The sequence below is a fragment of the Chelon labrosus genome (assembly GCF_963514085.1).
Source record: "Chelon labrosus genome assembly, chromosome: 10".
NCBI classification, from domain to species: domain Eukaryota; kingdom Metazoa; phylum Chordata; class Actinopteri; order Mugiliformes; family Mugilidae; genus Chelon; species Chelon labrosus.
Window position 1 is genome coordinate 11,330,606 of NC_140360.1, and position 24,252 is coordinate 11,354,857.

A 24,252-nucleotide genomic window follows, 5' to 3' on the forward strand; every position below is an offset into this window, starting at 1 on the left:
ATATTATTGTTACTTTTACTAGGGTGAATACCTGAATATTATTTCCACCATTTAGCATCAGTTTACTACACTCTTCAGTCATGAAGGACAAAACTGTCCACGCCCTAAAAACTGCTATAAAAACTGAACTTATTAATATTTTCTTCTGCTTTTTTCTGCATAAATCTCTAAAACCACTTCAGCACTTTACAAAACTTCAATCAGTTTGAGGATTTTAACCCTTTAAATGCCAGTTTGATTACTTAAAGTTACTGTTGTTTTTTATGAAGAAAAAATACATAAAACAAATGTTGGGAGGCTGGGGTATTTTTATTTTTTCAAATCAGTCTTGGATGTGATCAAGATTATCTAAAATACTGACTTGATTGCATTATTAGTTTTTGTGACAAAGATGTCCCATTGACTCCCATTATAACCCACATTTTGAAACCTTTCAGCCATGACACAATATAAACATTCATTCTGCAATATTATGGTTTAATTTTTGAGAAAATATATTATATATATTTGTCATTTTTAGTGTTCAACACTAAAATCAGCCATTTCCCCATTATAGGGCCTATGCATAAAATGTTTATGTTTTTGCGCTTGTGTTATTGAGCTTAGCAGGCTATTTTAAGGTGTGTCTGCATCATTTAACTTCCTAACTGTGCAAATGTAGGATTACATATTAAAATTAAAAGTGAAATTAAACCTGATGCTTAGTTTTGACAGAGCTTCTGAGAGTTCACTGACATTTTTATTTTATTATTCTTGCTCCCCGTGCCATTCTAGCTTTATCACCCTGCTTTATTTCGCGTATTACCCTTATCAGATAACACTGCGCACGCAACCTCGGGGCACACCTTTGGAAACCTGTGGAAAGTTTCAATATCAGCATCAAACAGTAGCTCTGGACTTTGAATCTCATGATATATATGTCAACACACTAAGGCCTAGCTGTATCTACTAAACGTCTACATATCTTACACTTACAGTATAATCAAATGATGTGTTTGGTTAATAAAAGACAATCTTATAGCATGTTTAGATTCCCAACCTAGAAATGTAGAGAAGAATAATGCCTCTGAGAGAAAACTGTTTTCTTCCCAATGCATTCCAACAATGGTGACATAATCGTCAGCAAAACAGTGAAACACAATAACTTCCAGTGAATTCAGCGTAATTACTCAAACATTATACAAAGACAGTCTCGTTTGGTCTGGTGCGACACATCAATAATGGTATATTTACTCTAGATAGATAAGAAACTATTTATCACTGTGTCACATATTTCTTATCTCCTGCTGATACTTGATATCACGGTATACGTGAGGGCATTTCTGGAAAAACAACCTTGATATGTTGTATATAAGGGCTGCGCTCCACCACTGAAACAATTCTCCTCTGAGTACTGCTGTAAAGATGAAGTGGCTCGTGGTTCTGTCAGCCCTCGTGGCTTTCTCCGAATGCGGCGTTAAGTAAGTTTTACGCTTGTATTAGGAAAGAGAATCTGTTCTTCTAGCGTTGCTTAGAAGACCAATAAGGAAGACATTTTTATTAACTGTTCTGTGTTAGCTATATAATGTAAAACCTGTGTGGATTTTTCTGACTCTGAACTCACTTTGCCGTGTGTAGGATTCCCCTGAGAAAGGGAAAGACGGCCAGAGAGACCCTGAAGGAGAAAGGATTGTGGGAAGAGTACAGGAAGAAGCATCCATACAGCCCAATGGTCAAGTTCTACCAGGATGGTATTGAGCCCATGACCAATGACGCTGATGTAAGTCCAGACAAGAGAGAGGAGCTTCAGCTTTTGCTCCTTTAACTGTTGTCAAGTGAAGGTTGTGGTCGAGTTGGTGGAAATTTACTTATTCTGTACAGTAGTCGCTGGATTGCTGCTTTTTGTTGTTGGTTTGCCAAATTTAAATCAGGTTGATATTAATCTGTCCTCTGGTGTCCCTCCAGTTGTCCTACTTTGGTGTGATCACAATTGGAACCCCTCCTCAGTCCTTCAGCGTCATCTTTGACTCCGGCTCCTCCAACCTGTGGGTCCCCTCAGTCTCCTGCTCCAGCGCGGCCTGCAGTGAGTGCTGCTCAGATACCATTATTCGGTCATGTGCGGGATTAAAAGCCAGCTAGTCTGACAATTTGACAGAGTGTTACATAGTTCAAGTACAAGTATAACTGTATTACGCTGACATGTGCCATTCTACAGTACTTGTAGCTTTGAGCTTTCAGAACAGAATATCGAAATACTTGTTTAATAATTGTTTTATAATGCATGGTATGACACTTTGCAATTACTCCATGGTTAGAGATACTCCAAGCTGTTTGACATTGACCTAAAATGCACATTTGAAAAAGACCCCTTTCCTCTACAGAGAACCACAATAAATTTAACCCAGAGCGGTCCTCCTCCTTCAGAAGGAACGGCCAGTCCCTGTCCATCCAGTATGGCACTGGCAGCATGACTGGATATCTAGGCAGCGACACTGTTATGGTAACCAAAACCTCTGGAACGAAATGCATAATCTATTTAGACTTCAAACCGGCATGCCCGTGTGGTTTGTTGAACTGTGACTGACAACTGTCTGTGTATCCAGGTGGGCGGCATCACTGTGGCCAACCAGGTGTTTGGACTTAGCGAGACAGAGGCTACCTTCATGACTTACATGCAGGCTGATGGCATCCTGGGACTGGCCTTCCAGAGCATTGCCGCTGACTATGTTGTGCCCGTCTTTTACAACATGATAAGTCAGGGACTGGTTTCTCAACCCATGTTCTCTGTCTACCTGAGCGGGTACTGAAACAAGATGTTGTCTGGGAGTCACTGTCCATCACAATATATTTAGTATATGACATTTGTTTCTTTTTTTTTTTATTAGTAACAGTGAAGAGAGCAGTGAGGTGTTTTTTGGTGGCGTTGACAGTTCCCACTACACTGGAGAAATCAAATGGATCCCTCTGTCCTCTGATACCTACTGGCAGATCAGCATGGACAGGTACAAAGACAAAACCAGTGACAACCTCATCATATACAAAAACAAACACAAGTTGCAAACTGTTTGACGCTAATCAACCTTGTGCTCCTCCTCCTCCTCCTCCTCGCAGTGTTACCATCAATGGACAGACCGTGGCCTGCTCTGGAGGCTGCCAGGCCATCATTGACACTGGCACCTCTATGATCGTTGGTCCAACCACTGACATCAACAACATCAACTCCTGGGTTGGAGCCTCAACGGACCAGTACGGAGATGTGAGTCATACCATCACGCCACACCATCTGATGTGAATTTTCCCTTTTTCTGAACCCAGTGTAAACACACGTTCAATGCTCTGACATCAAAACTCTCAAATAAAAATAATTAAGTGGGACCTGCTTGGTTGCTTCAGCTGGAAAACTGTAAAATAGCAATAAACACAAATTCTGCTTTTACGTGTTCTTTCTCCGTTCCCCTCACAGGCTATAGTGAACTGCCAGAACATTCAGAGCATGCCTGAAGTCAGTTTCACTCTCAACGGACATGCCTTCACCGTCCCTGCACCTGCCTACGTCTCTCAGGTCAGTTAGAAAAATGCTGCCACTTACTGCACCAGGGAAAAACTCTTAATACCATAAGAAAGTAACTCAGAAAATAAGCCTTTATGTTATTCTCCCCACAGAACTCCGGCAGCTGCATCACTGGTTTTGGCCAGGGTGGCACCTCCCAGCTCTGGATCCTGGGAGATGTCTTCATCAGGGAGTACTACGCCATCTTTAATCTCAAGGATCAATATATTGGTCTAGCCAAATCTGTGTAATCAAGAAATACTTATAAATACACTGTAAATGTTACAAATAGAGACACTGTTATGTTGTGGCTGCCTTTGCATTAAACTGATGAAAGCAACTGGAAGCGCTCTGTGTATTTATTCGTCTTGTGTTTGGTGACTATCAACTAATATCATACAGAAGTGTGAAAAAAGTTTTGTGTCGTCCTGAAATGTCACAGGAATAAGAACCAGTCCCGTCATTCATTCATTCACTCTCGAGATAAACTTGACCTTTTATAAAGGATATAAAAAAAAAGGCCGTCTGTTTTCTGAGAACACGGATATCGAGCGTCTCTCAGAACAGTAGAGAGCCAGGTCCAGGTTACCATAGACGCTGTAATCTAGCAGAAGCTGATAAGGACAAACATTGATATAACGAAAGATAACCCACTGACACGATCTGACAACTCTACCGCCATATCTCGGTAGATGAACACAAAGTACAGAAAACTCACATTCATTGCCTTAATTTCACCATTAACCTAAATTCATTTCTTTGATGTTGTTATAATTTCAGCATTCGTATCATTCAGGAAGTATTTCAGTGATCAAATATTGCACGTCGATGCACAGAAGGACAAATAAATCACAACAAGGCAGTGGAAGCCAAGACGTCCATGACGTTGCACGGGTCCAGTAATGATGGCTCCCACATTTCCAATCATGCAACTATGTGCATGTTGCAGCAAAATATCTTCAGACTATACACAGTAAACTGACCTTTAAAAACACAGTGGACTGAGACAGAACGTGTGGTTAATGTTTACTAGTTGATGGCCAGTATGGAGTACTCCACCATCCCAGCATGCTCCTCATCAGTGACTCCTGCCCGTTTTGTATACATCTGCAGGTTTGCATAAAGTTCTTCAGGTTTCTGGTGAGCTCTGAAGTCCACTGTTGTGTAAACTATGCCACTGGTTTCCTAGAGGAGACAAACTTTATTAAGCAACAGCATGTGGGAATTTTAAAGCATGAGAGTGTCTGCAAGCTGACAATGAATCACAGAGACGACATGTTCCCTGTTTTGAACCTACCGGGGCGTCTTGTTTCAGTGACTCACACAGAGTTTCTCCATTTTTGTCTGCTAAAAAAAAATACAAAACGAAACATCACATTGGTGATCTGTTCTAAAAACAAAAAGAACAGGATATATTTGGCCAAGAAACTGCTTACCCAGCCGATTTGCTTTAACTCTGAAGCAAACAATACCGATCACTGAAGCGATGGCTATCATTACTGTAACAGACACAATGACAGCTAGTGGCAGACTGAAGGTCCAGGGAGCCCTGGGAAGGAGATTAGACACAGTATTCAGATTAATTTTCATCTGTTAGAGAGACACAGTTTGACCAGTGAGCAACAAAACAAAAAAAAGAGGAATTTACAGCATGAGCACCTGTTATTGCCGTCGTAGTCCTGTGCCACAGCAGGACCCGTAGAGTCTGGGACTGCTGTGGAGGTGCTGGGGGCTTTGATGGTTTCTGTCAGTGGAGGTTGAGAGTGGCTGTGGTGATATGAAGCTTCTGCAAAATGCAAAAGAGCAGATAGAAACAAAATGGCATTCAGTGTCTTCAAATTAGTGAAAAAATACAATGAAATACTGCAAATATTACCATTATTAATAAGAGTATAACGTTCTAACGATGCATTATTATCCACTCATTTACAGCATATCACATTCACGTAAATCATGAGCGCACTTACCAAACACCTCAACATAGTAGTCACTGTATATGCGGGCTCCCGACACTCCACACCTGTAATACCCCGCGTCCGCAAACTGCACATTTGATATTTTGAATTCAATGCTGCCGTCTCTCTCTGTTATTGCAACCCTTCCTCTCAGCAAGTCACAGGTATTTCCTCTGCTGTCCAACAGGGTGTAGCAGCCTGCTGGATACAGTTTACAGCAAGTCTTGGTGTAGCTGTTGTAAAATGAAGGAAAGGGGAGCCTCAGGAAAAAGTGGTTGAACTCCTCAATCCTCTGCTGCCCTCGTAGATGAGGGACACCTGGAAAACAAACATTGCTTACCAATATGTCCTATCTAGCACCTGACAACGGGAAACTGCAAGTTATAGAATTAGTTTTTTCAACATACCTAATAGAAGAATTAAGACAAAAGAAAACTTCATCTTCAGTGGAACATCCATAGTCTTAGTCTGAACTTTTGGACCAATATGGACAGTCGATTTAGAGACTCCTCCTAAGGAGACAGAAGAGGAAGTTGCTGTTTTCCTCTGGAGGGTGTTGACCTTTCAAGAACTGCTGCAACATGCTTCTGATATATTTCCTTTTTAATTTCTTTTGATGTTCGTTTCAATAATGCAGATACAGACGGGAAGAGTAGAGCATGATTAGTCTGATACAGCTTAATATATAACCACGCTGAATCTAATGATGATAACACTGTCTAGATGCTGCTTATGTCCTTCTTTTTAAATTATATTATCCATGTGTTCATTGCATCAACTTCCTGTGACGTTCAGACAGCAAAATAGTAAGACATTTTCCATTACAGTAGATTTAGACACGGCAAAGTCCCTCTGAGTAAACGTTGAAAATCTATGGACACGAGTATACACAAAGTCATTTATTTGGTGTCAGCTTTCAGCTTATTAAACTTCATACGCACCAAATAAAAACGTACCGTCCATAACAGAACAGAAGACAGGTGCAAAACGTATTTACATATTTAGAAAACATAATGTTGTGGCATTCTAACAATTACATGCCCGTTTCCATAAAAAAAAAAAAAGCAAAAAAAAAAAAGCTGTAAACAAATACAGAATGTAATGATTTTCAAATCATGGAAACTAATATTTATTTACATACAAAATGTTGAAACTGAGAATTTATTATTATTATTTTTTTTAAGATATATGCTCACTTTGAAACTGATGCCGGCCACCTAACTAAAGAAAAAAAAGTTGAAAAGTTTCGGTAATAACTTATCAGGTTAGTTGGCAACAGGTCAGTAAGATGACAGGGTATAAATAGAGCACTTCAGAGAGTGTCCCAAAAGCAAAGATTTGGATGCTTCAGCTTTGTGTAGGACTGTGTGGGCAAATTAGTAAGTGTGAAATTGCAAATACTTGGGGGATTTCTTCCTCTGCAGCACGCAGTATCATTGAAAGGCAATTCAGAAAATCAAATAAATATCAAACAAACACTGACACCTTCTCAGGACCCGAGCCACTTTATACAAGACTGAGGAAAACTGTTTTGTGAATGAAAATGTGAAATTCTTTTAGGAAATAATGGACTCTGAGCTAAAGAGGACAAGGACCATCCAACTAGTTATCAGTTGCAGGACATATTTCTCAGGGAGGACTTTACTCATTTCAGTGAGACAATGCCAAACCATAGTCCACAAGTATTTAAACTGAATGGTTCAGTAGTTAGTGTCCAGGTGCTGGAGGCATCAAATTTAAAGTGAACATATAATTCTCAAAAAATAACATTTGTCCAGTTTAAACAACAGATAAGTTGTCTTAGTTCCATTTTCAATTTAACATCGGATTTAAATTATCTGTAAGCCACTGACCTCCGTCCTTATTCACATGATCCAAACTTTTTTTGGAAACGGGCTGTACCGTACACATCAAAAACAAACACTCCCTTTTCTTTTTCATTCCATTCAAAAACTTAAATGTTCTTCTGGACGTGGTCCAAAACATAAAACATAAGCCATTTTATTTTCTTTGATTACATTGTCTTGCTAATTGAAGCAGTTTAGGCACGTAAACACCAACGACTTTCAGTAATTACAGAGCAGACCATTCCTTGCTTAAATTAAGTCTTAAATGCACAGCCCCTATGATTAAGTTAGAAGCGATGGGTGCAATAATCAGGAATCACAAAAAAGCTGTTGATCTTGCAGACTGCAGCCACCCCACCCCGAGTAGACGATGCTGTGGAGGAGAGAAGGCTTTAGTTCACAGCCAGCTGAATGCATAAATAAGTTGAGGTCACTGTTCTACCAGCTCATAGTGGTTTCTACTCGTCCTGCTCTGTACGCACTTGGACACTCATTCGTTGGTGAAAGCGATGACATCGTAGTGGATGCCCTGTTGCTGCAGCTGCTCCAGCTGTTCAGGCGTCGCTTCGGTGTAGACGGTCTGGGTCTGCGCCATGGCTGCATCTGCTACGGCTACGAGAACAAACATTTTCTCATTTCAAACTTTGTGTGTCAGCGACAACGACCATGAACTGGTCGCTCAAAGGACCAAAGAAAAAAACCATCATGGAGCATTTTCAAAATGGGACCTGATCTCAACTGCATTAGTAGGCTGCACATTTTTAAATAAAAGAAGAACTAAATGGGCAGTTTAATGGATTGCCTGATGGTAAATTAGGTGTAACATCTCTACATTGACTGATCTTTATAGTGAAGAGGATGCTAATGAATGAAAGATAGTTTATAGAGTTTATAGATAGTTTATAGGCTGGGTAAACTGATCAAGAGGGCCAGCTCCATCCTGGGGTGTCCTCTGGACTCAGTGGAGCAGGTGGGGGAGAAGAGGATGTTGGTTAAACGGTTAAACATCAGGAACAACCCCTCACACCCCCTGTATGAGACAGTTGGGACTTTAGCTCCATCAGCCAAAGACTGCTGGTCTCTTGGCCCCTCAGAAGTCAGACTCTTTAACATCAGCATTTATTAGCTCTGCTGCTGAGCTGCTTTTCTTATATACTAACTCATCCCTGTCATTACTTCATGTCTTTTTCGTGTAATACTCCTATTGGAGTTTGTTTTATATGATATTAATAAATATCACTATGTATATTCAGCCTCCTTACCACCTCAGCCCTCTATTTACACTAGTAGGTTTTTTTCAACTTTTGGTTCGCTACTTAAAACCTGATGCAATATGTAAATATTTTTTGTACCATAACATATTTACTTTTATACAGTTTCTCTTGTCCACCTTATTCTAATTTTTTTTTTTTGTATCTTACAATGTCGTGCCCTGCCGCTATAACACCCTCTTTTCCCCACAGGGATACATAAAGTCCTATCTTATCTTATCTTATCTCTTATCTTATAAACTGTGTTTTAAAAAAATCCACAAGACAAACCACATGCAGTGTCTATAATAAATAGATGATACACATACAATACATAAACATAATAAAAAACTAAATATAAAGCAAGTTAAGTGCAATTAGATCAATAAAGCGGCCAACCTGTGACAGCAGAGTGTGCAGCAGCCTCCAGATCTTCAGAATTCACAATCTGCTGCTCTGTGCTGACAGGTAGGTACTGGATCTGACCGTCGTGACTTACAGCAATCTGACGAACATAAAGAAACGAGAGTTTGACAACTCCAAACCTTCGCATGGCAGAGAACTGCCTCACAAGTTTAATTAAAATCTGCCTCACCTGTTGCTCCTGTAGAAAGGCCCTGTCATGCTCGTACTGGATGATCTGTCCATCTGGCATCTGATGGAATAAAGCAGTTAGAACCAGACGTCGTCACCTTCAAACTCTGCTCACGTCTGACAGTTAATGTGACTTCTTATGAGGTAAAAACGGTTACCTGTATGTGGTTGCCATCAGCAACTACCACGTACTCCTGAGGAAGTAAGTGCTGCACTCCATCCTGGGAGATGATATACTGGACCTGGACCAGGACACCAGACATATGAGGTGGGATAAAAGCAGCTGATAATGCCTGAGTTATACACACAAGTAACTGTACTGTGTTATGATTTCATCCACTTCAGTTGTTTAGATTCTTATCTGCCACACAATACAATCGGATCAGTCCCTGATTCATACTGCAGCATGTCAACGATCCAAATACAGAGGCAAAGTTGTAAAAGCAACTCTGGCTATGTATGTTTCTGCACTGAGCTGGGTAAGCAATACTCACAGTATTATTTTAATGTGTAAAACCCAAAGTGATACAACCTAGAAATCTAAAAATACTCTTACCTCAGTCACTTGGTTGTCTCCTGTCATCAGGTGCTGAACAGTCTGCCCATCTATGGTGGTTATCTGTTGGATGTACGTGCCTTCCTCCTGATATGTGCACACATTAATGCATTTATTTATAAAACACCCAGCATATTTAAACTACAAAACACATCTCAGAGAATGAATCACATGTGTGTATAGTGTGAAGCCTGTTACCTGGTCTGATAGCGCCTGTTCCTGAGCTACAATGATGTGGTCCTGTCCCAGAGCCTGCAACCTCTCTGGGGTGATCACTGTCTGATGCGCCTGTATGGCTGTTGCACACACACCAAACAAATGCACATTAATTTGATCTTTATGTTAGCTCTGTCATTCATTATCTATTTTTTTACTAACGCAAAAGCAGAGCTGATTCTGTTTCTTACACTGAAGTGTGGCTAACGCCTCCTCATCACTGTTGACTATGATGGTCTGCTGAGATGTGGCGGTACGGCTTTTGCGAGTGGGATGATCCTGATTGTGGAGACGCTCCATGTGAAACTTCAGATGACCATTACGGTTAAACCTGAGAGGATAGACAAAGAAGTACTGATGGTGATGGCTGCTCAGTGACTTAAATGTCTAAAGCATACAAACATGTCGTATTGTGGTCCCACCTTTGTCCACAAAGTTTGCATGAAAACGGTTTCTCATTGGTGTGGGTCATCATGTGTCTGCGCAGGTCTTTCTTGTTCTTGGTGGCAAAGCTGCAGTTTGAACACTTGTGAGGACGCAGGTAGGAATGTGTCTCCATGTGGGACTAAAACAAAACAGGACATCAGTCAAACTCAGAAGGAGCGAAGGTCAGACGGATAAAAATGTCTAAAAAAAATAAAAAGCTGACAACTAGAGGAGGATTAAAGGGCTGCTTAGTTTTGAGAGATTCACCTTAACTTCAGGCCAGGAGTTGGAGGTGAATTCACAGTCAGGACACTTGAAGGTGTTGGCATCCAAGTGCGCCCTCTTGTGGTTCTCCATATCAGAGCGTCCGTTGAAAGACTCCATGCAGATTCGGCAGTAAAATCTCTTTGTGTTGAGATTGGGGGAATTCCCTGTAGTGGTGGAGGCTGGAGCTTCGCTGCTCAGCTGAGAGAGAAATGACACAGTCAGAGAGACGGGATACTGGAGACTACACCTCTATACGCCACAAATTTAAACTTATAGTTGATAGTTACCTCCACTTGCTGCAACACCCCATCAGCCAGCGCCGAAGTAATATAGTACTTGTCACCTTTCTCTGACTCTGAGACTTCTAACGTCTGGGAAGGACTGTTCTCACCATTACTGAAAAGACAGTGGTTTAATAGTTAAAGTCTATTTTTTGTGTTTTTCACCGTTATAACATACTATATGTTCCAAACCAAAAAATAATAATAATAATAATCATGTGTACCTGTATCCAGGGCTGTGTATTTCTTCAGCAGCCTGCTCCACCACACTGAAGTCTCCTCCCCCTTCGTAAGCTTCGATGGCGATCTGGGTGAGCTCTCCTGTTTCAGAGGTGGCTGCCTCGTAGGCTTCTTGGAGCACTGTCTCACCGTTTTCAGACACATGGAAGGTCACAATCTTTTGGGCTTGCCCTGGTTCTGCTGTCACCGTACTCCATGTGCCCTTCTCCAGAGCTTTCCCCTCTGACTTCAGCACCGCTACCTGAGGAGCCCAATCAAGAATGTTTTACGCTATTTGCCACAATTCAAGGACCCCTTGCCTACAAAATACCTCCGATTTATGTAGAGTGGAATTTTTGTTGTTTAAACCAACCTGTAAGGAGTTTCCAACCAGTTCCCGGGCATTGCTCATGTTCAGCAGCAGGTCCAGTGCGTTCTGAGCAGACAAATCGCTGGATTCAGCTGAGGAGAAACATGGACACAACTTGAGCAAGTGTCCATAAGGTAATACAATCCAGCACAAATATTAAAAATATTTTGGGAGGAGTTCTCACTGACCTTGCTCATAAATGATGGTGGTGTTTCCCAGTGCATCCTGGGACACTGACGCATTTTCCATACCCTGCATGGCTTGTAGTGTTGCAGAATCCACTGCGACCTAATTAAGAGATAATTATTATTTCTCCCATTGTTGCATCGTATTAAAATGGTCAAATTAAATCCCATTAAATAACAGAAAAAGCTCGGACAGACTCACAATAGTGTTCTGCAAGCCCTGTGTATCATCCTCTTGTTTGAGATCCTCCATCTGCTGCAGGGTGAAGAAGGGCCGGCGTCGTCTCTTCACCAGCTCTTCGGGGTGAGCCACAGACCAGTCTTCAAACGCCTCGGGGTGTCGACACTGAACGTGAAGACGCAGGTTCTTCCTATGCTTCGTCATGAAGTGACACATTTCGCAGGAGAAAGGCTTCTCGCCTGTAGAGATTTATAACGCAGCATTGTTAGCTCTTATACATTCAGGAAGTGAACAGAAAAACACAAGATGTTCAAAGGCACTGACCTGTGTGTTTGATGGCCAGGTGGGAGACCAGAAACTCTTCTTTAGAGGTGGAGTATTTACAGTAGTCACACTTGAAGGGCCTGTCGTTGGTGTGGGACAGCTGATGGTTGAGGAGTAGCTTCTTGTTGTCACAGGTGTAGTCGCAAAACTCACACTTGAACCTGGTGCATGCAAATGAAAAGGATCAGTCATCGTGAAAATACAGTCTGCCAGATGACAAATTAAAAGGTGAAATTCCACTTTTCCGAACTCACTTGTTGTCTTCAAGACTCTGGATGTGGGTCAGTAGGTGCATTTTGAATGTGTACCGCTTCTTAAAGGATTTACCACACTGCAAAGACACAAAGGCATCGCCAAACGTCAGCGTACAAAGGAGGAGGAACAAACACAGTGCTTACAAACTGTGAGATGTAATCATTGGTTACAACAGAATTCATATGAACTTATACTTGTAAAGAATTGTGATCTTGTTGCTGACCTTATCACACATGTGTGGTTTCTCTGAGCTGTGGGTTTTCATGTGTTGGGTGAGTCTCTTTTGCATGGGGTAAACCCTGTGACAGACAGGGCAGGGGAACTCTGACACTTTTGGTGCCTGAAAGAGTCAAAATAAATATCACAATGCTGACATTAAAACAGTTTTACTGTTCCTTTTCAGTTAAAACCAACTGTTTTTTGTATATTTTGTGTATGTTATTTCTTATTTCTTGCAATGTTTATTTCACCAAACACCTTGTATGTGTGGGCATACGTGGAAATAAATCCTTTTCTGAATGTACAGTAATTAGCCCAAAATACAGCAATAACTAGTCACAAAATAAACTGACTGATAGGATATGTTCAGGTATTGTTGCACATGAGAATGCTAATATGAATAATAGAGGACAAACAAATATGGCCAAAAAGAAAATCTTACCAACTCAGTCTTCTTTTTCCTGCAATATGAAAAAATAAATATTCAGTCACTATATCTGAAACCCTACAAAATAAGTTCAGTTGTGGGAAGAATTGACTGTGCATGTGTGTTGTATGAGTTACTTACTTCTCTTTGTTGTGGACCGCTGTGTGGCGAATTACATCTTTCTTGTAAACACTCGTGTAATCACACTCCTCACACTTGAAAGGCTTGGTGCCCTCATGGTTGAACATATGTTCCTGTAAAACAGCACATGTGAATTTTAAGCCACCGTGGAAACACGCATGTAAACTGATGTAAACCAGGTGATGGGAGACTTGTTTTGTTCTGACTGACCTTGAGCGAGGACCAGCGCTTGCAGCGATAGTTGCACTGCAGGCACTTGAAGAGCTCTGGGTCATTGCCTTCGTGAGAGTCCACATGGAAGCGCAAATCCTCCTGGGTGAGGAAACGTGAGCCACAGATCCAGCAGTTGTGAGGTCTCAGGAGTGGTTTGAGGGATTTGTAGTACCGACTTGAGGAAAAGAAAGAAGAAGCGTGCTGTGAAATTCTTTTTAACAATATTTCTAAGAAAACTTCAATAGTTTGAGACTTACTTTGAATTAATATATTTCTTATATTTCTTGCGAAGGAAGCGCTTGGATGGTCGGCCACGTTTTCTCGGGAAGAACTCCTCCTCTGGCTGCGTGTTGGAAGAAGGGTCTTTGTTCTCAGAGTCTGACTGGCTAATTGCAGCCTCAGCTGTGTCTCCATCGGTCACCACACCCGGACCATTTCCTAACCCAGAGGAGCTTGCTTCTTCTGATGCACCAGCATCCCCACTCATCCTGGACCTCTTAGCAACACTTTCTGCTTCTGTAACACATGTATAAGAAGAATAAAGTCACCACATGTTTACAATACAGACTTTCTCTGGTTCGTCAAACTGAAAACCCACCTTTGCTACTGTGGCCATCATCTAAAACACAGTACTTCCTCGGACGGCCAACCTTACGCCGAGGACGCCCTTGAGAGGAGGAGGAGGAAGAGGAGGAGGAGATGGGAGTAGCAGGCTTCTTCAGGAGGGTAGGTGGTCTTCCTTTGGAATCCTCATCTGCTGGGTTGTAATCACTATCCTCTGAGATAAACAGAAAACAAATAAAGTAGCGATAAGTAAAAATTCTTCTTAAATTACAAGCTAATTTAGGAATGTGTGAATGTCATATATATTTTATTGGCAGAGCCTTATGTGGGTATTCAACAGAGTTTGTTGTCACTGACCATGAGGATCATCAATAGCACCGGCATCCACAATATCATCCTCCTCTTCTTCTGCTGCTGCTTGTTGCGGCTCGGCACTCTTTGCGTTAGCTGCCTTTCTCTCCTCTGCCTCCTCCCTCTCTGCCTTTTGACGGGCTAATGTCTCACTTTTAGGAGGCCGTCCACGTTTACGCTTCTTTGGCATGTCCCCTAAAAACCAGACAATACAGAACAAAAAACTATCAGGCTACCAACTCATCTCGGGTATAATAGTTTGAGCTACTTGTGAGAGTAATCATCTACTTCACCTGCAGGTTTGAAGTGTTTGTCTCTCATGTGGTTGATGAGTGTGTCTTTGGAAGCACTCTTGTATGGACACATCTTACACTTGAACTGCTGTACAATCACTACTTCCATCATCTCCTCTAACTCAGCCAGGTTTGGAGCTCGATCTCCGGAGCCTTCTGCCACAGTCGATGTCTCCATGTCCCTGATGAGCCCAGCTTCATCCTGAGAGCCTTGGGGTTCCTGCTGGCTCTGTGAGCACTGTTGTGCCGGCTCTGGTTCTGGATTAGAGGTATACGTCCCACTGCTGCTGATGTAGGGCCCAGACTGGCTCTCACTGCACTCCAGTGCCTCAGGAAGCCCGCCTGAACCAGCCGTGTCTGCCAGAGGGTGGTCCGATGAGGAGCTGTCATCAGCATAGAGAGAGGCCTCGGGGCCATTGCTGCTCTCCATGTAACAGGAATGCTGGGGCTGCTGTTGAGAGTGCTGCGGCTGATCTGGATCCTGGTTCTGCTCGTCATCTTCATCATCGTCCCTTCCTTGATACTGAGAACAACCTGGCTGCTCAGAGTCCGCAGCCGCAATACATTCTCCACCGTACTCTGCTGCATACTGCCGACTAGGCTGGGTCCGGTGGTCCGCACTACTGTCAATGTAACTGCGTGAATGATGCGGCTGCTCTCCTTCATCCACTGTACATTCAAGATACCCAGCGCTGCACTCCACCACGTAGTGACTTCGGCTAGTGGGATTTGAGTCGGCTCCACTGCACTCCACATATCCAGGCAGGTCCTGGTCACTGTTATTCCCGCTGTAGTCAGGGAAGCCTGATCTGGAGCGTGTCTGGTCAGGTTCCTCACCCGAACACTCCACATAGGAAGACGAAGACTCCTCTGTCTGGTCTGGACCATCTGCGCTGCAGTCCATGTACTGGGAAGGGTGGGAGTGTTGGGGCTGGTCAGGCTGACCGCTGCTGTCCCCTGGGTAACCGGAGTGCCCCGGCTGATCATCAGGCTGGTCAGGTTCAAGATTTCCCTGCAGGTCTCCCTGATCCAGACAGGTGGAGGTAGGACCTTCAGCAAGAGCTTCTATGGCTATACGATTGGACAGGGCAGAAGACGACATATGGGCTACCATTGGAGCTCCTGCAACAGACAAAAACATATTGATGGACTGTACCCAAAGAAATGAGTTCTCTTACTTAGTTGTGAGTCAGACTGCACAGAACTCTAAGCATATTCTGAAATGGGTTCAAGGATTAATAAGTTGGAAGTAACACCACACCTACCGTCATCTGGTCCTTGTAATATCAGATACTGGGTTGTTTCTGCACCTCCATCTTCTGCACTGGTCACAGCTATGCATCCTAACAGAAAAGCAGCAGACAGGATCAGATATCTGACACTTAATGTTAAACTTTTTGATTTGACGGCCCCAGACCCACCCATCACAGGCAATAGAGTATCATTAAAAGTACCATTCATGATGTCAGGGCCAATGGTTGATTCTATGATCTTGTCGATGGCAGAACCCAGATCTGATGAGGTAGAGGCAGTTGAGTCAGAAACCATCATGACTCCCTCAGAAACAGCACTGGAGTGGACCAACACTTGGGCTGACTCAGACACCAGCACTGACTGAGTCACGGTGGAAACGCTGGACACGCTGGTGGATTGGGCCACTGAGGAGGAGTCTGGGAGATGGACAGATGAAACTCTGACATCTGTACTGGAGCTGGTCTCTGGGATGAACACCTTGGCAGGGAGGGAGAGAAAGAACATGATTTCAACATCTAGAAACTTTTGAGGAATAAGCTGCATGCTTTCATGACGCATTAAGTATGTTGCTATTTTCTCCCACACAGTAAAGTATGTACAAAAAGACTTACCACAAGTCCCTCAGAGCTCTGTCCCACATGGCAGTCAGACTCTGGGGCCTGTACATGAGAGGCAGCTGCATCGCTGCTGTCTGCAGACATGGCCTCTGATGACTCCATACCCATGCCGCTTTCAGACGGCTCCTCCATCCCTGAGGGCCCGGCATCACTGCTGCTTTCCACCTCATTCTCCTCCACATCCATGTCTATCGAGGAATGCAACATGAACTCATTATCACATTTAAATTATCATCCTTAAAACATGTCTTGAACAAGTGTACTGCACTTGTTTTAATGATAAATACAACTGTTTTGGAAATGGTATTAAGATATGTTCCGTGTTAAGATAACAGAAAAAAAGATACTTGCCATTGACTGGCTTTTGTATCCTGCCTGTCTGTAATTTAGAAGAACCAGCTTCTAGATTATCTATCTGTCTATCTATCTATCTATCTATCTTGTGGTCAGATTTCTCAGTTTTCAAGGTCACTTTGAATAAAATTTACATTTTATTGTGTGTCCTTAGGAGAAACAACACACAAGACAGTTTGTAATATCTTAATGACCAATATGACTTTTCACATGCGAAACTTAATAAAGTACATTAAGTACAGAATACACACTTTGGACGTACATGTTTACATGTTTTGTTTGTGTGTGTGAGTTCATCATGTTTAATGTATTAATACTGCAGTAACTGGATGCTGGTATTTTCCTCGATCGTATAGTTTAACTTCAGTAAATGATATTTGTTAACGATCGCTCAACTATAATAATATACTGATAAGTACTGAACTGTGTTTACTTGTGGGTATGTACTCAGCGACTTCCTCTGTCAACAATAGCCATTTTCAATGTTTTCCTGTCAAGGACGTACATTCTTTTGTAAATTTAAGAAACATACATATCCCGGGAAGGATGAGCTCATGTTTTAGCCTTGATTATACTTCACAAAAGTCCTAGATACGAAGTTATTTGGAAACTTGTCAACGGTAACTGACGTTAGCTTTGCGCTAACCAGGGCAGCTAGCTTGGTTAGCATCTAGCTGGCTAACCAGCATAGTTGCCAGCACAATATCAGCTAAAACTAAATAATTATCTCCCATTTATAATGTGATAGCTTGTGTGGTTGGGCAGCACGTTGCTTTTGTAGGGGTAGCTGTCAATACCACAGTCTGATCGACATAACTGGCGCAACAGCGTCCGAAACAACGTGAGCTAACCGTTATAAACGGGCCTAGCTGCCCTTTATCCTGCCTGCTCCGCGTCGCCATTTTACACCAGGCAGGCAGCCCCTTTTTACACTCAGGCATTCTGAAAGCTCTACTGGCCTGGGGACCTCGAGGGCCTGAGCTGCGGCAGACCGCCCAAATACTCTCCCTGAAGAAAATAAAAACATTTTCCGTCTCCGACACTAGAATCTCAGCTCTTTTTTCTTACCGTGTATTTTCGAGTAGAAGGACGTCCTTTAGTGTAGAGGCGCTAAATCGAACAGAAATTAGTAACCGATAATTGTTGCTTCTTTCTAGTCGGGCGCCATGAGTATCTCCTTGCTTCCTGTCCGCACAACCGGATCTTATTTATTATTTTCTTCATTTATTATTTTTCCCTAGAGTGGGCTTTTTTTTTCTCAACCATACCTCGGTTCATTTAAAACGTTTTAACAATTTGTTTATACAAATTGTTAACATATTATAGGTTGTTCCAGGTATTCGTAGAGTAATGTGACGTTTTTAATCATTTAGTGGACTATTGTTTTAAGAGGAAGGCGTATTACGCAACTGGCTGCGGAGTAATATGCATCCCCTTCAGAGCTGCTGAGCTCATGGGTTTGACTTAAAATTAATAAAATGCTTATTCATGTATATTTTTGCTATCGCGGAGATTTGGATTCAAATATTCAGATGTAGTAGATGTTTAACTTAAGTGTTCTTGGTGAATTATTGAGACTGCACACATGGGTAGATTGTTCTCATGGACGTTTTATTGCATTGAAAGTTAAAACTTTTATAGAAAAATTATAAGACTCATAAATAATTTCAGTGAAGGAGACATGCATTGTCTTCCAGTGCAAGTAATTGGCTTTGAAGCCCTTTTGAGAAGAAGAAAAAAAAAACACATATAATTAAACAAAACAAATAAGCTCGAGACACAAAAATAATATTAAAGTGAGATATTGCTATAAATACCAAAATATTCCAATACTGTTAATCTGAACCTGTCAGACATTATAGAAATTATTTAATGAAACTGGAATCTGATCCAGAAGGCACTTGGTTATTGGTCTTGAATTTTAGGCCACCGTAACCATCATTTCACAGATTATTAGAGGGAGGGCAGGGACAAAGTATGCAATTTACTTTCCTGTTCTGGGCTTTTGACTTATAATTAGGCCACTGCTCTATGCATTAAAATTAGCCAATAACAGTGAAGGCCAATTATTCACATCCCAGAAAGCACACACATCATACAACTGCTGCTATACACGAACACTGCATCACATTCTCCCTGACACCTACACAGGAGAGAGAAATGGGTGCTACAACATTACAGACAAATTCCAGCTCATCTGTGCATTTATCACCTCAGAAGCCTGAGCTTGAGGGATTTGAGCAACTGAGGAGGTCATATTTCACGTAGCCAACGCGGTCCACCTGCTTGCGGGAATTCATGCGCCAGTAGAAACGATCCCGGCAGAAGTAGATGTGTCCTGAAAGAGAAATGTTAAAATGAATGCGATGGAATGCAAATGCAGATCTCTACTTCTACTTTTCTGATCTAGCTAAGATGTTGCTTAGTAGATACATAGTTAAAATTTCAGGTTTATTTACCTTTGTACTGAAATACATCATGAGCATCGGTAGGGACGCCACCAAAGACGATGTCGGTGTATTTGGGGAAGCCTTGGTCGATTTTCTGGGACTTCACATCAAGCCTGTATAGATCAGACACAAAATCATATCAGAGAACGTCAGTCGCTTAACTCTTACATAAAGACCTGCTGCAGATGTACATTTAAATAAGCTGAAGGCACTTTAGTAACTGACCTCCAGAAGTTCTCCCCACTGAAGAGCAGCACTTTGCTTTTCCCTCTCTGCAGAGCTCCCTCCACCTTCTGAATGGTGTTGGGCAGGCCGAGCTTCTCAATGCTGCGGGGACCCAGAACGTTCTGACCTGTGTACACCCAGAATCTAGTCCCTGTGGAAATAAAACGATAACTATTAGCATCAGTGGCACTTTTCTCTAATGTGTTAGTGGTCTTTGAAACATTGTTATGAGGCTTAATTACCTGAGAAGAAGTACAGTTTCTTGGTGAGAACATCCTCGAAAGCAGAGTTAATGACAGCAGGCAGAGCTGGCCAGTTCCCAGAAATGGACATGGGTCCCTTGAGCTTTCCATCACTCTTGCTGGACTTCCTCCAGTAATATCTGTTGATCAATACATAAAATTGACACATGAACATCTCTGGTGTTTGAAGATTTAGTTTTTAATTTTATTGTCAAAGAAGAACTGGTTAGAGTGGAAAGAACAATGTGCTCACCCATCCTTGAAGAAATGTAGATCTCCCTGAATCACAGTGATGGTGTCAAATTTGTTTATCGTGCAGGCGTCTTTGCTGGGATCCACTGGCAGCGTGGTGGTAATGGTGGGGGAATCGGTGGGTCCGGGTTTGTCGGGAGTGGTAGGTGGGTTGGGTTGAGGTGGGGTGGGATTGGGGCCTTCTTTGGGTCCTGAAAAAAAAGCAGTGTTTGTTGAGTGAAACTGTTGAGAAGCTGGAGATGTTAACATTTAATGTGATTCAAAACAAGGCAAAGCGTTTTGTGATGATCTTACCGTAGAGGTACTGGATGCCTTCAATGTCGTCCTTATGCAGGGAGAAGTCTTCCACATAGCTGTACATGGGGTACATGAGAGCTTCTCTGATACTGGAGTGATCCAGACCCAGGGCATGTCCAAACTCATGGGCTGCCACCAGGAACAGACTATAACCTGAAACACAAGTAAATATCGTTAACGAATGACGAGGATAAATGCAGATCTGTTGGATTTTGATCTGGTCTGCTTTCTCTGGCTTGTTTGCATGTCACTAACCCTGGTCAGGACAGAAACCCCACTTCTGGTCCTCATCGTAGCTGTCAGTGGTAGCGCACCACAACTTGCCATCTCCACGTCCCTCACTTGTGCATGAGCTATACTCCTTACCCAAGAACACAAAGGGGAATTGGCAGGGCTCTCCTTCTGAGTTTCCACCAATTACAGCGGTGTCTGGACAAACAGAGACATAACAGCTGTTAAGCAAAATAACAAGCCATTGTGGCAGCTATCCACTATGTTTATGCATTGTGGCTCCTGTCACTCACCACGACTGGGACAGAACCCATATTTCGTGTCTGTGTCAAAGTTGCTTGTGGTGGCACACCAGCGGTAGCCATCGCTGCGGCCCTCTGTGGTACAGCTGTCATACTCCTCATCGAGAAAGGTGAAGGGGAAGACACATGGAGCTCCGTCGGCATTTCCTCCAAATGTGTACAGAACTGTCAGGATGAAAATGGATGGCAAGGAATAAGTGAGTCAGCACGTCACAAAAGCAGACGCCCAATCTGGGTGACTTCTGACCCATGGCATGCCGTGCGGTATAAACTGTCAAGCTTACGTTCACTGGGGCAGAAGCCGTATTTCTTGTCCCTGTCGTAGTCATGAGTGGTACCGCACCATGGCAGGTTGTCTGTGCGGCCCTCAGTGGTGCAGGTGGTGTAAGATTTGCCCTCGAAGATGAAGGGGAAGTGACACATGGCACCATCCGAATTCCCGTAGAGAGTCTTGACAGCTTAGGTGAGACAGAAGATGGTACATTTTTATGCAGTCTAAAAAGTCAACACTAGGTGGAGACAAATGTACACAATCTGTTGTCGGCAGCAACACATTTTGGAAAGTCTTATTACCTGGTCCCTTTCCCAAGGTCCAGAACTCATCGTCGTCAAAGTGGGCGTCTCCCTGCACACCCTCACCAGGGGGATAGGCGTGGGCTAGAAGGCCATCCTTACCATCAAATGGGTATGGGTCCCCGTGGTCTAAAATCAAATTAAAACACATCAGTGTTTGATTTATAATTAAAATGCAATGTCGTGGCACCGATATGTACAAAATAAATTAAATTCACCACTCTACAAGCACATACCGGCTTTTCCAAATGATATCATGATGTCGGCTGTGCCTTGGAAGAGGCGAGTGAAGGTCAGAGGGGTCACATCACTCCACACCTTAAAGGCTCTGGCAAAGGCGTCATCAATCAGAGAGCTCTCCATGTCCGGTGAATAGTTGAGGATCCTGCGGAGGAGAGCAGAATAAGCAGAGTGATAACATCCGTGACGATAGCTGCTAATATTGCCCCATTAGAAACATCTGAATACTCTTTGAATGGAGCCCTGTTCATTACAAATCAAATACATTACAATGGGATTCACTCTATCTGCTCACCTATAAGTAACGTCGCGATGGTCCCATTTAAGATCTCCTTCAAAGGTTTGGTAGTTGGCCACATCCGGAACACCGCAGCGAGGCTTCTTCATGGCATCCAGGGTTGACTTATCCAGCTCTCCGGTCTCCTCCAGCCCCATCTGCCTCTGCATCCTCTTCAAAGCCTTGGCGGTGGACACCATAGACTGGAAGCCACTGCGGAGCTCGGTCTCAATGTAACCAAACCTCTTCAGATAACTCTGGAGAACAAGACAAAGCACATCAGCAAAACTGGCGAGATGACTTTTTTTTGTGGGTCTAATTAAAGCAAACTTTTATTTGGAAAACAATCTCAAGTCTGTCCTTGAGTTTTGCATGAATTAAAAAAAAAGTTATCTTCATTAAGATTGTAATTGGGATCTCTGTTTTAGGTAATTACATCTCTGCACAGCTTGATTGCTCCCTGTTTTGAGGATTTCAATCTATCAAGATAAAATGAACCATCTGCTACTCACTTCTGCCAGCTCCGTATCAGTCATGTTTTTGAGGATGTCTCCCGGGAAGGTAACAGAGACAGACTTGAGGGGCAGGCTCCATCCATCCTGCAAGCTTATCCCCAAAAATAAGCACACAACTAAAGCTCTCATGATGAGATCTACTGCAGACTGCTGCAAAATGTATCAAGTATATCGAGCTTTTGCAGTTTGCAGTCAAAAACAAACAAAACAAAAAATCTAAAAGAATCTTAACGCTTCTCCTCCGAAGATCAACAACGTTTCTCCTTCAGCTCTGGCTTCCCGTTTTGTTTTGACTGGTGACTCTTGTTGTTGTCTTTCTGCTTTGTGCCCTGGTGGACCTAGTATTTATACAACCTAGCGCCTTAGTCACTTAACCTCCTCCCCGCCCACTACTAACCTCAAGACTCATACTCACATCTCGACAGCTTGTATTGGTTGAATGGACCGGAGGAGGAGGGTAGGGGGGAATTTCCAAAATATCCACATTTAGCTTTACCTAATACCTAATGAGTGGTAAACTAATTGTACATTTTTGGACATATGTCAAACTGTAAGGGTGTGGTGCTGTGTGAATAATGGCAGACGGGGATAAGACCAATTATGGTAAATTATGACGCTTGCTCCATGTCATGTTAATAAAAAAATAATAAAACGACACACGCTGAAAGAAAAAACCCACACAAATGATCAACCAAAATCCATCAAAATTACTTTGAAAGCCCTCAAAGCTGCTGTTACTGCTGGGTTTTAATAAATGTGGCATAAAAACTAAAACTGTTACGGTTTTAATTAATTTAGAATAGAATAGAATAGAATAGAATAGAATAGAATAGAATGTCTTTATTTGTCATTGTGGCACAACGAAATTAAGGCGGCCAGAGGTCCCCTTTTAGGTGCAGTAAAAATAAAAATATAAATAAGGTAAGGAATGAAAAAAGAATATGTGCAAAACTATAAGACTACAGACACTGGCATGACCTAACAGCTGTTATTACAACATGGTTATTGCACTTGTTGATATAACTTGTTGCACATTACACATATGAAGTTACTATAAGTTGCACATATAAGGTTATTGCACACATGTATTGCACATTATTATGGGAATCTTTCACTTTATTTCTTTATTGTTTGAGTTGTTTAGTGCAATTATGGAATTTGTGGAAATATGATCGGCTGTTGATGTATTTTAGCAGTAACAACAGACTTATCATGGGACCCCGCCAGACACTTGTGTAATTTTCCAAACTCAATGTGTTGATATAAAAAAAAAACACTTGGTTCCACTTTTTTTCACAAATAGAAATTAGTTTCCTCTTTATCCAAAGTTGTAAGCATAGGGAAATGACAAACTAGGTCAAGTCAAAATGAGAATCTGAGTGAAAAACAACCAATGCTTTCTATACATGGTAAAAATGACTGTGTCCATAATTTAATATTTACTGTGATAAATGACTAAAGTTAGTGGGAAATCAGGATACACTAATATATATTTCTTGGCAGGATTACAGCACCTTTGCTTGCCAGATTTTTGGGAACTACCTGCTTCATCATCAGTGTTGCTGATGCAATGATTTAACTGGCCTAATCGCCATAATGACACATTTTATTACAACTGACAGTTATTGCAAGAAACGTCTTTGTGTTTTTCCTTCGAACACGTCCTTATTTTTCTGTCCCTCACACATGCTATCCGTTACATTTTGAGCCGCGACTTGTGTGCGTATGCTGGATAAATGCTGATATTTGGGATGAAAGTG

At 42.2% G+C, this 24,252-nt stretch overlaps 3 protein-coding genes across 6 annotated transcripts; 1 reads left to right on the forward strand and 2 right to left on the reverse strand.

Annotated features, from left to right (window-relative positions):
* Nucleotides 1-1,404: 1,404 nt before the first annotated feature.
* On the forward strand, nt 1,405-4,153 carry LOC311494035 (pepsin A-like; the record flags this gene model as incomplete). The annotated part of the gene is made up of 9 exons (XM_084552877.1): nt 1,405-1,460; nt 1,618-1,759; nt 1,945-2,062; nt 2,361-2,479; nt 2,583-2,779; nt 2,865-2,981; nt 3,091-3,235; nt 3,443-3,541; nt 3,643-4,153. 9 exons carry the CDS (start codon nt 1,405-1,407, stop codon nt 3,778-3,780), a joined length of 1,131 nt encoding a protein of 376 aa, XP_084409003.1. The 3' UTR covers nt 3,781-4,153.
* Nucleotides 4,154-6,368: 2,215 nt separating this feature from the next.
* LOC311494899 (zinc finger protein 335-like) lies at nt 6,369-18,083 on the reverse strand. Of its 4 annotated transcripts, none has more exons than XM_084554164.1 (28): nt 17,957-18,083; nt 16,529-16,722; nt 15,929-16,394; nt 14,664-15,785; nt 14,377-14,565; nt 14,054-14,233; nt 13,713-13,971; nt 13,453-13,630; nt 13,243-13,355; nt 13,117-13,135; nt 12,679-12,795; nt 12,455-12,531; nt 12,201-12,361; nt 11,898-12,115; nt 11,699-11,798; nt 11,514-11,602; nt 11,146-11,402; nt 10,928-11,036; nt 10,641-10,838; nt 10,370-10,512; nt 10,139-10,278; nt 9,930-10,027; nt 9,732-9,818; nt 9,334-9,417; nt 9,177-9,236; nt 8,981-9,086; nt 7,814-7,943; nt 6,369-7,704 (listed from the first exon to the last, which is right to left on the reverse strand). In XM_084554164.1, exons 2-27 carry the CDS (start codon nt 16,718-16,720, stop codon nt 7,822-7,824), a joined length of 4,884 nt encoding a protein of 1,627 aa, XP_084410290.1. In that variant the 5' UTR covers nt 16,721-16,722; nt 17,957-18,083; the 3' UTR covers nt 6,369-7,704; nt 7,814-7,821. The 4 variants fall into 4 exon arrangements, with proteins under 4 accessions (XP_084410290.1, XP_084410291.1, XP_084410292.1 ...); XM_084554165.1 differs by having other exon boundaries at nt 17,322-18,072; XM_084554166.1 differs by lacking the exon at nt 17,957-18,083 and having other exon boundaries at nt 15,929-16,006; nt 16,118-16,394; nt 16,529-16,762.
* A 395-nt stretch (nt 18,084-18,478) lies between these two features.
* mmp9 (matrix metallopeptidase 9) lies at nt 18,479-22,821 on the reverse strand. Its single transcript, XM_084552760.1, has 13 exons — nt 22,490-22,821; nt 21,996-22,234; nt 21,697-21,845; nt 21,461-21,589; nt 21,172-21,345; nt 20,879-21,052; nt 20,610-20,783; nt 20,352-20,507; nt 20,059-20,248; nt 19,806-19,945; nt 19,564-19,714; nt 19,348-19,451; nt 18,479-19,226 (listed from the first exon to the last, which is right to left on the reverse strand). The coding sequence occupies exons 1-13, from the start codon at nt 22,619-22,621 to the stop codon at nt 19,102-19,104; spliced, it is 2,037 nt and encodes a 678-aa protein (XP_084408886.1). The 5' UTR covers nt 22,622-22,821; the 3' UTR covers nt 18,479-19,101.
* Nucleotides 22,822-24,252: the final 1,431 nt, after the last annotated feature.

Bases quoted from the DNA above. Each gene is read 5' to 3' on its own strand.
- LOC311494899 (XM_084554163.1), bottom strand. From the start codon at position 16,741: ATGTTGCATTCCTCGATAGACATGGATGTGGAGGAGAATGAGGTGGAA. The intron at 14,566-14,663 runs GTGAAGTAGATG...TCTGGTTTTTAG, and splicing joins CAAACACTTCAAACCTGCAG to GGGACATGCCAAAGAAGCGT. The intron at 9,819-9,929 runs GTAACAGGCTTC...TGCACATATCAG, and splicing joins AACAGGCGCTATCAGACCAG to GAGGAAGGCACGTACATCCA.
- mmp9 (XM_084552760.1), bottom strand. From the start codon at position 22,621: ATGAGAGCTTTAGTTGTGTGCTTATTTTTGGGGATAAGCTTGCAGGAT. The intron at 20,249-20,351 runs GTAAGATCATCA...CTTTTTTTTCAG, and splicing joins AGGCATCCAGTACCTCTACG to GACCCAAAGAAGGCCCCAAT. The intron at 19,452-19,563 runs GTCAGTTACTAA...TGATCTATACAG, and splicing joins AGTGGGGAGAACTTCTGGAG to GCTTGATGTGAAGTCCCAGA.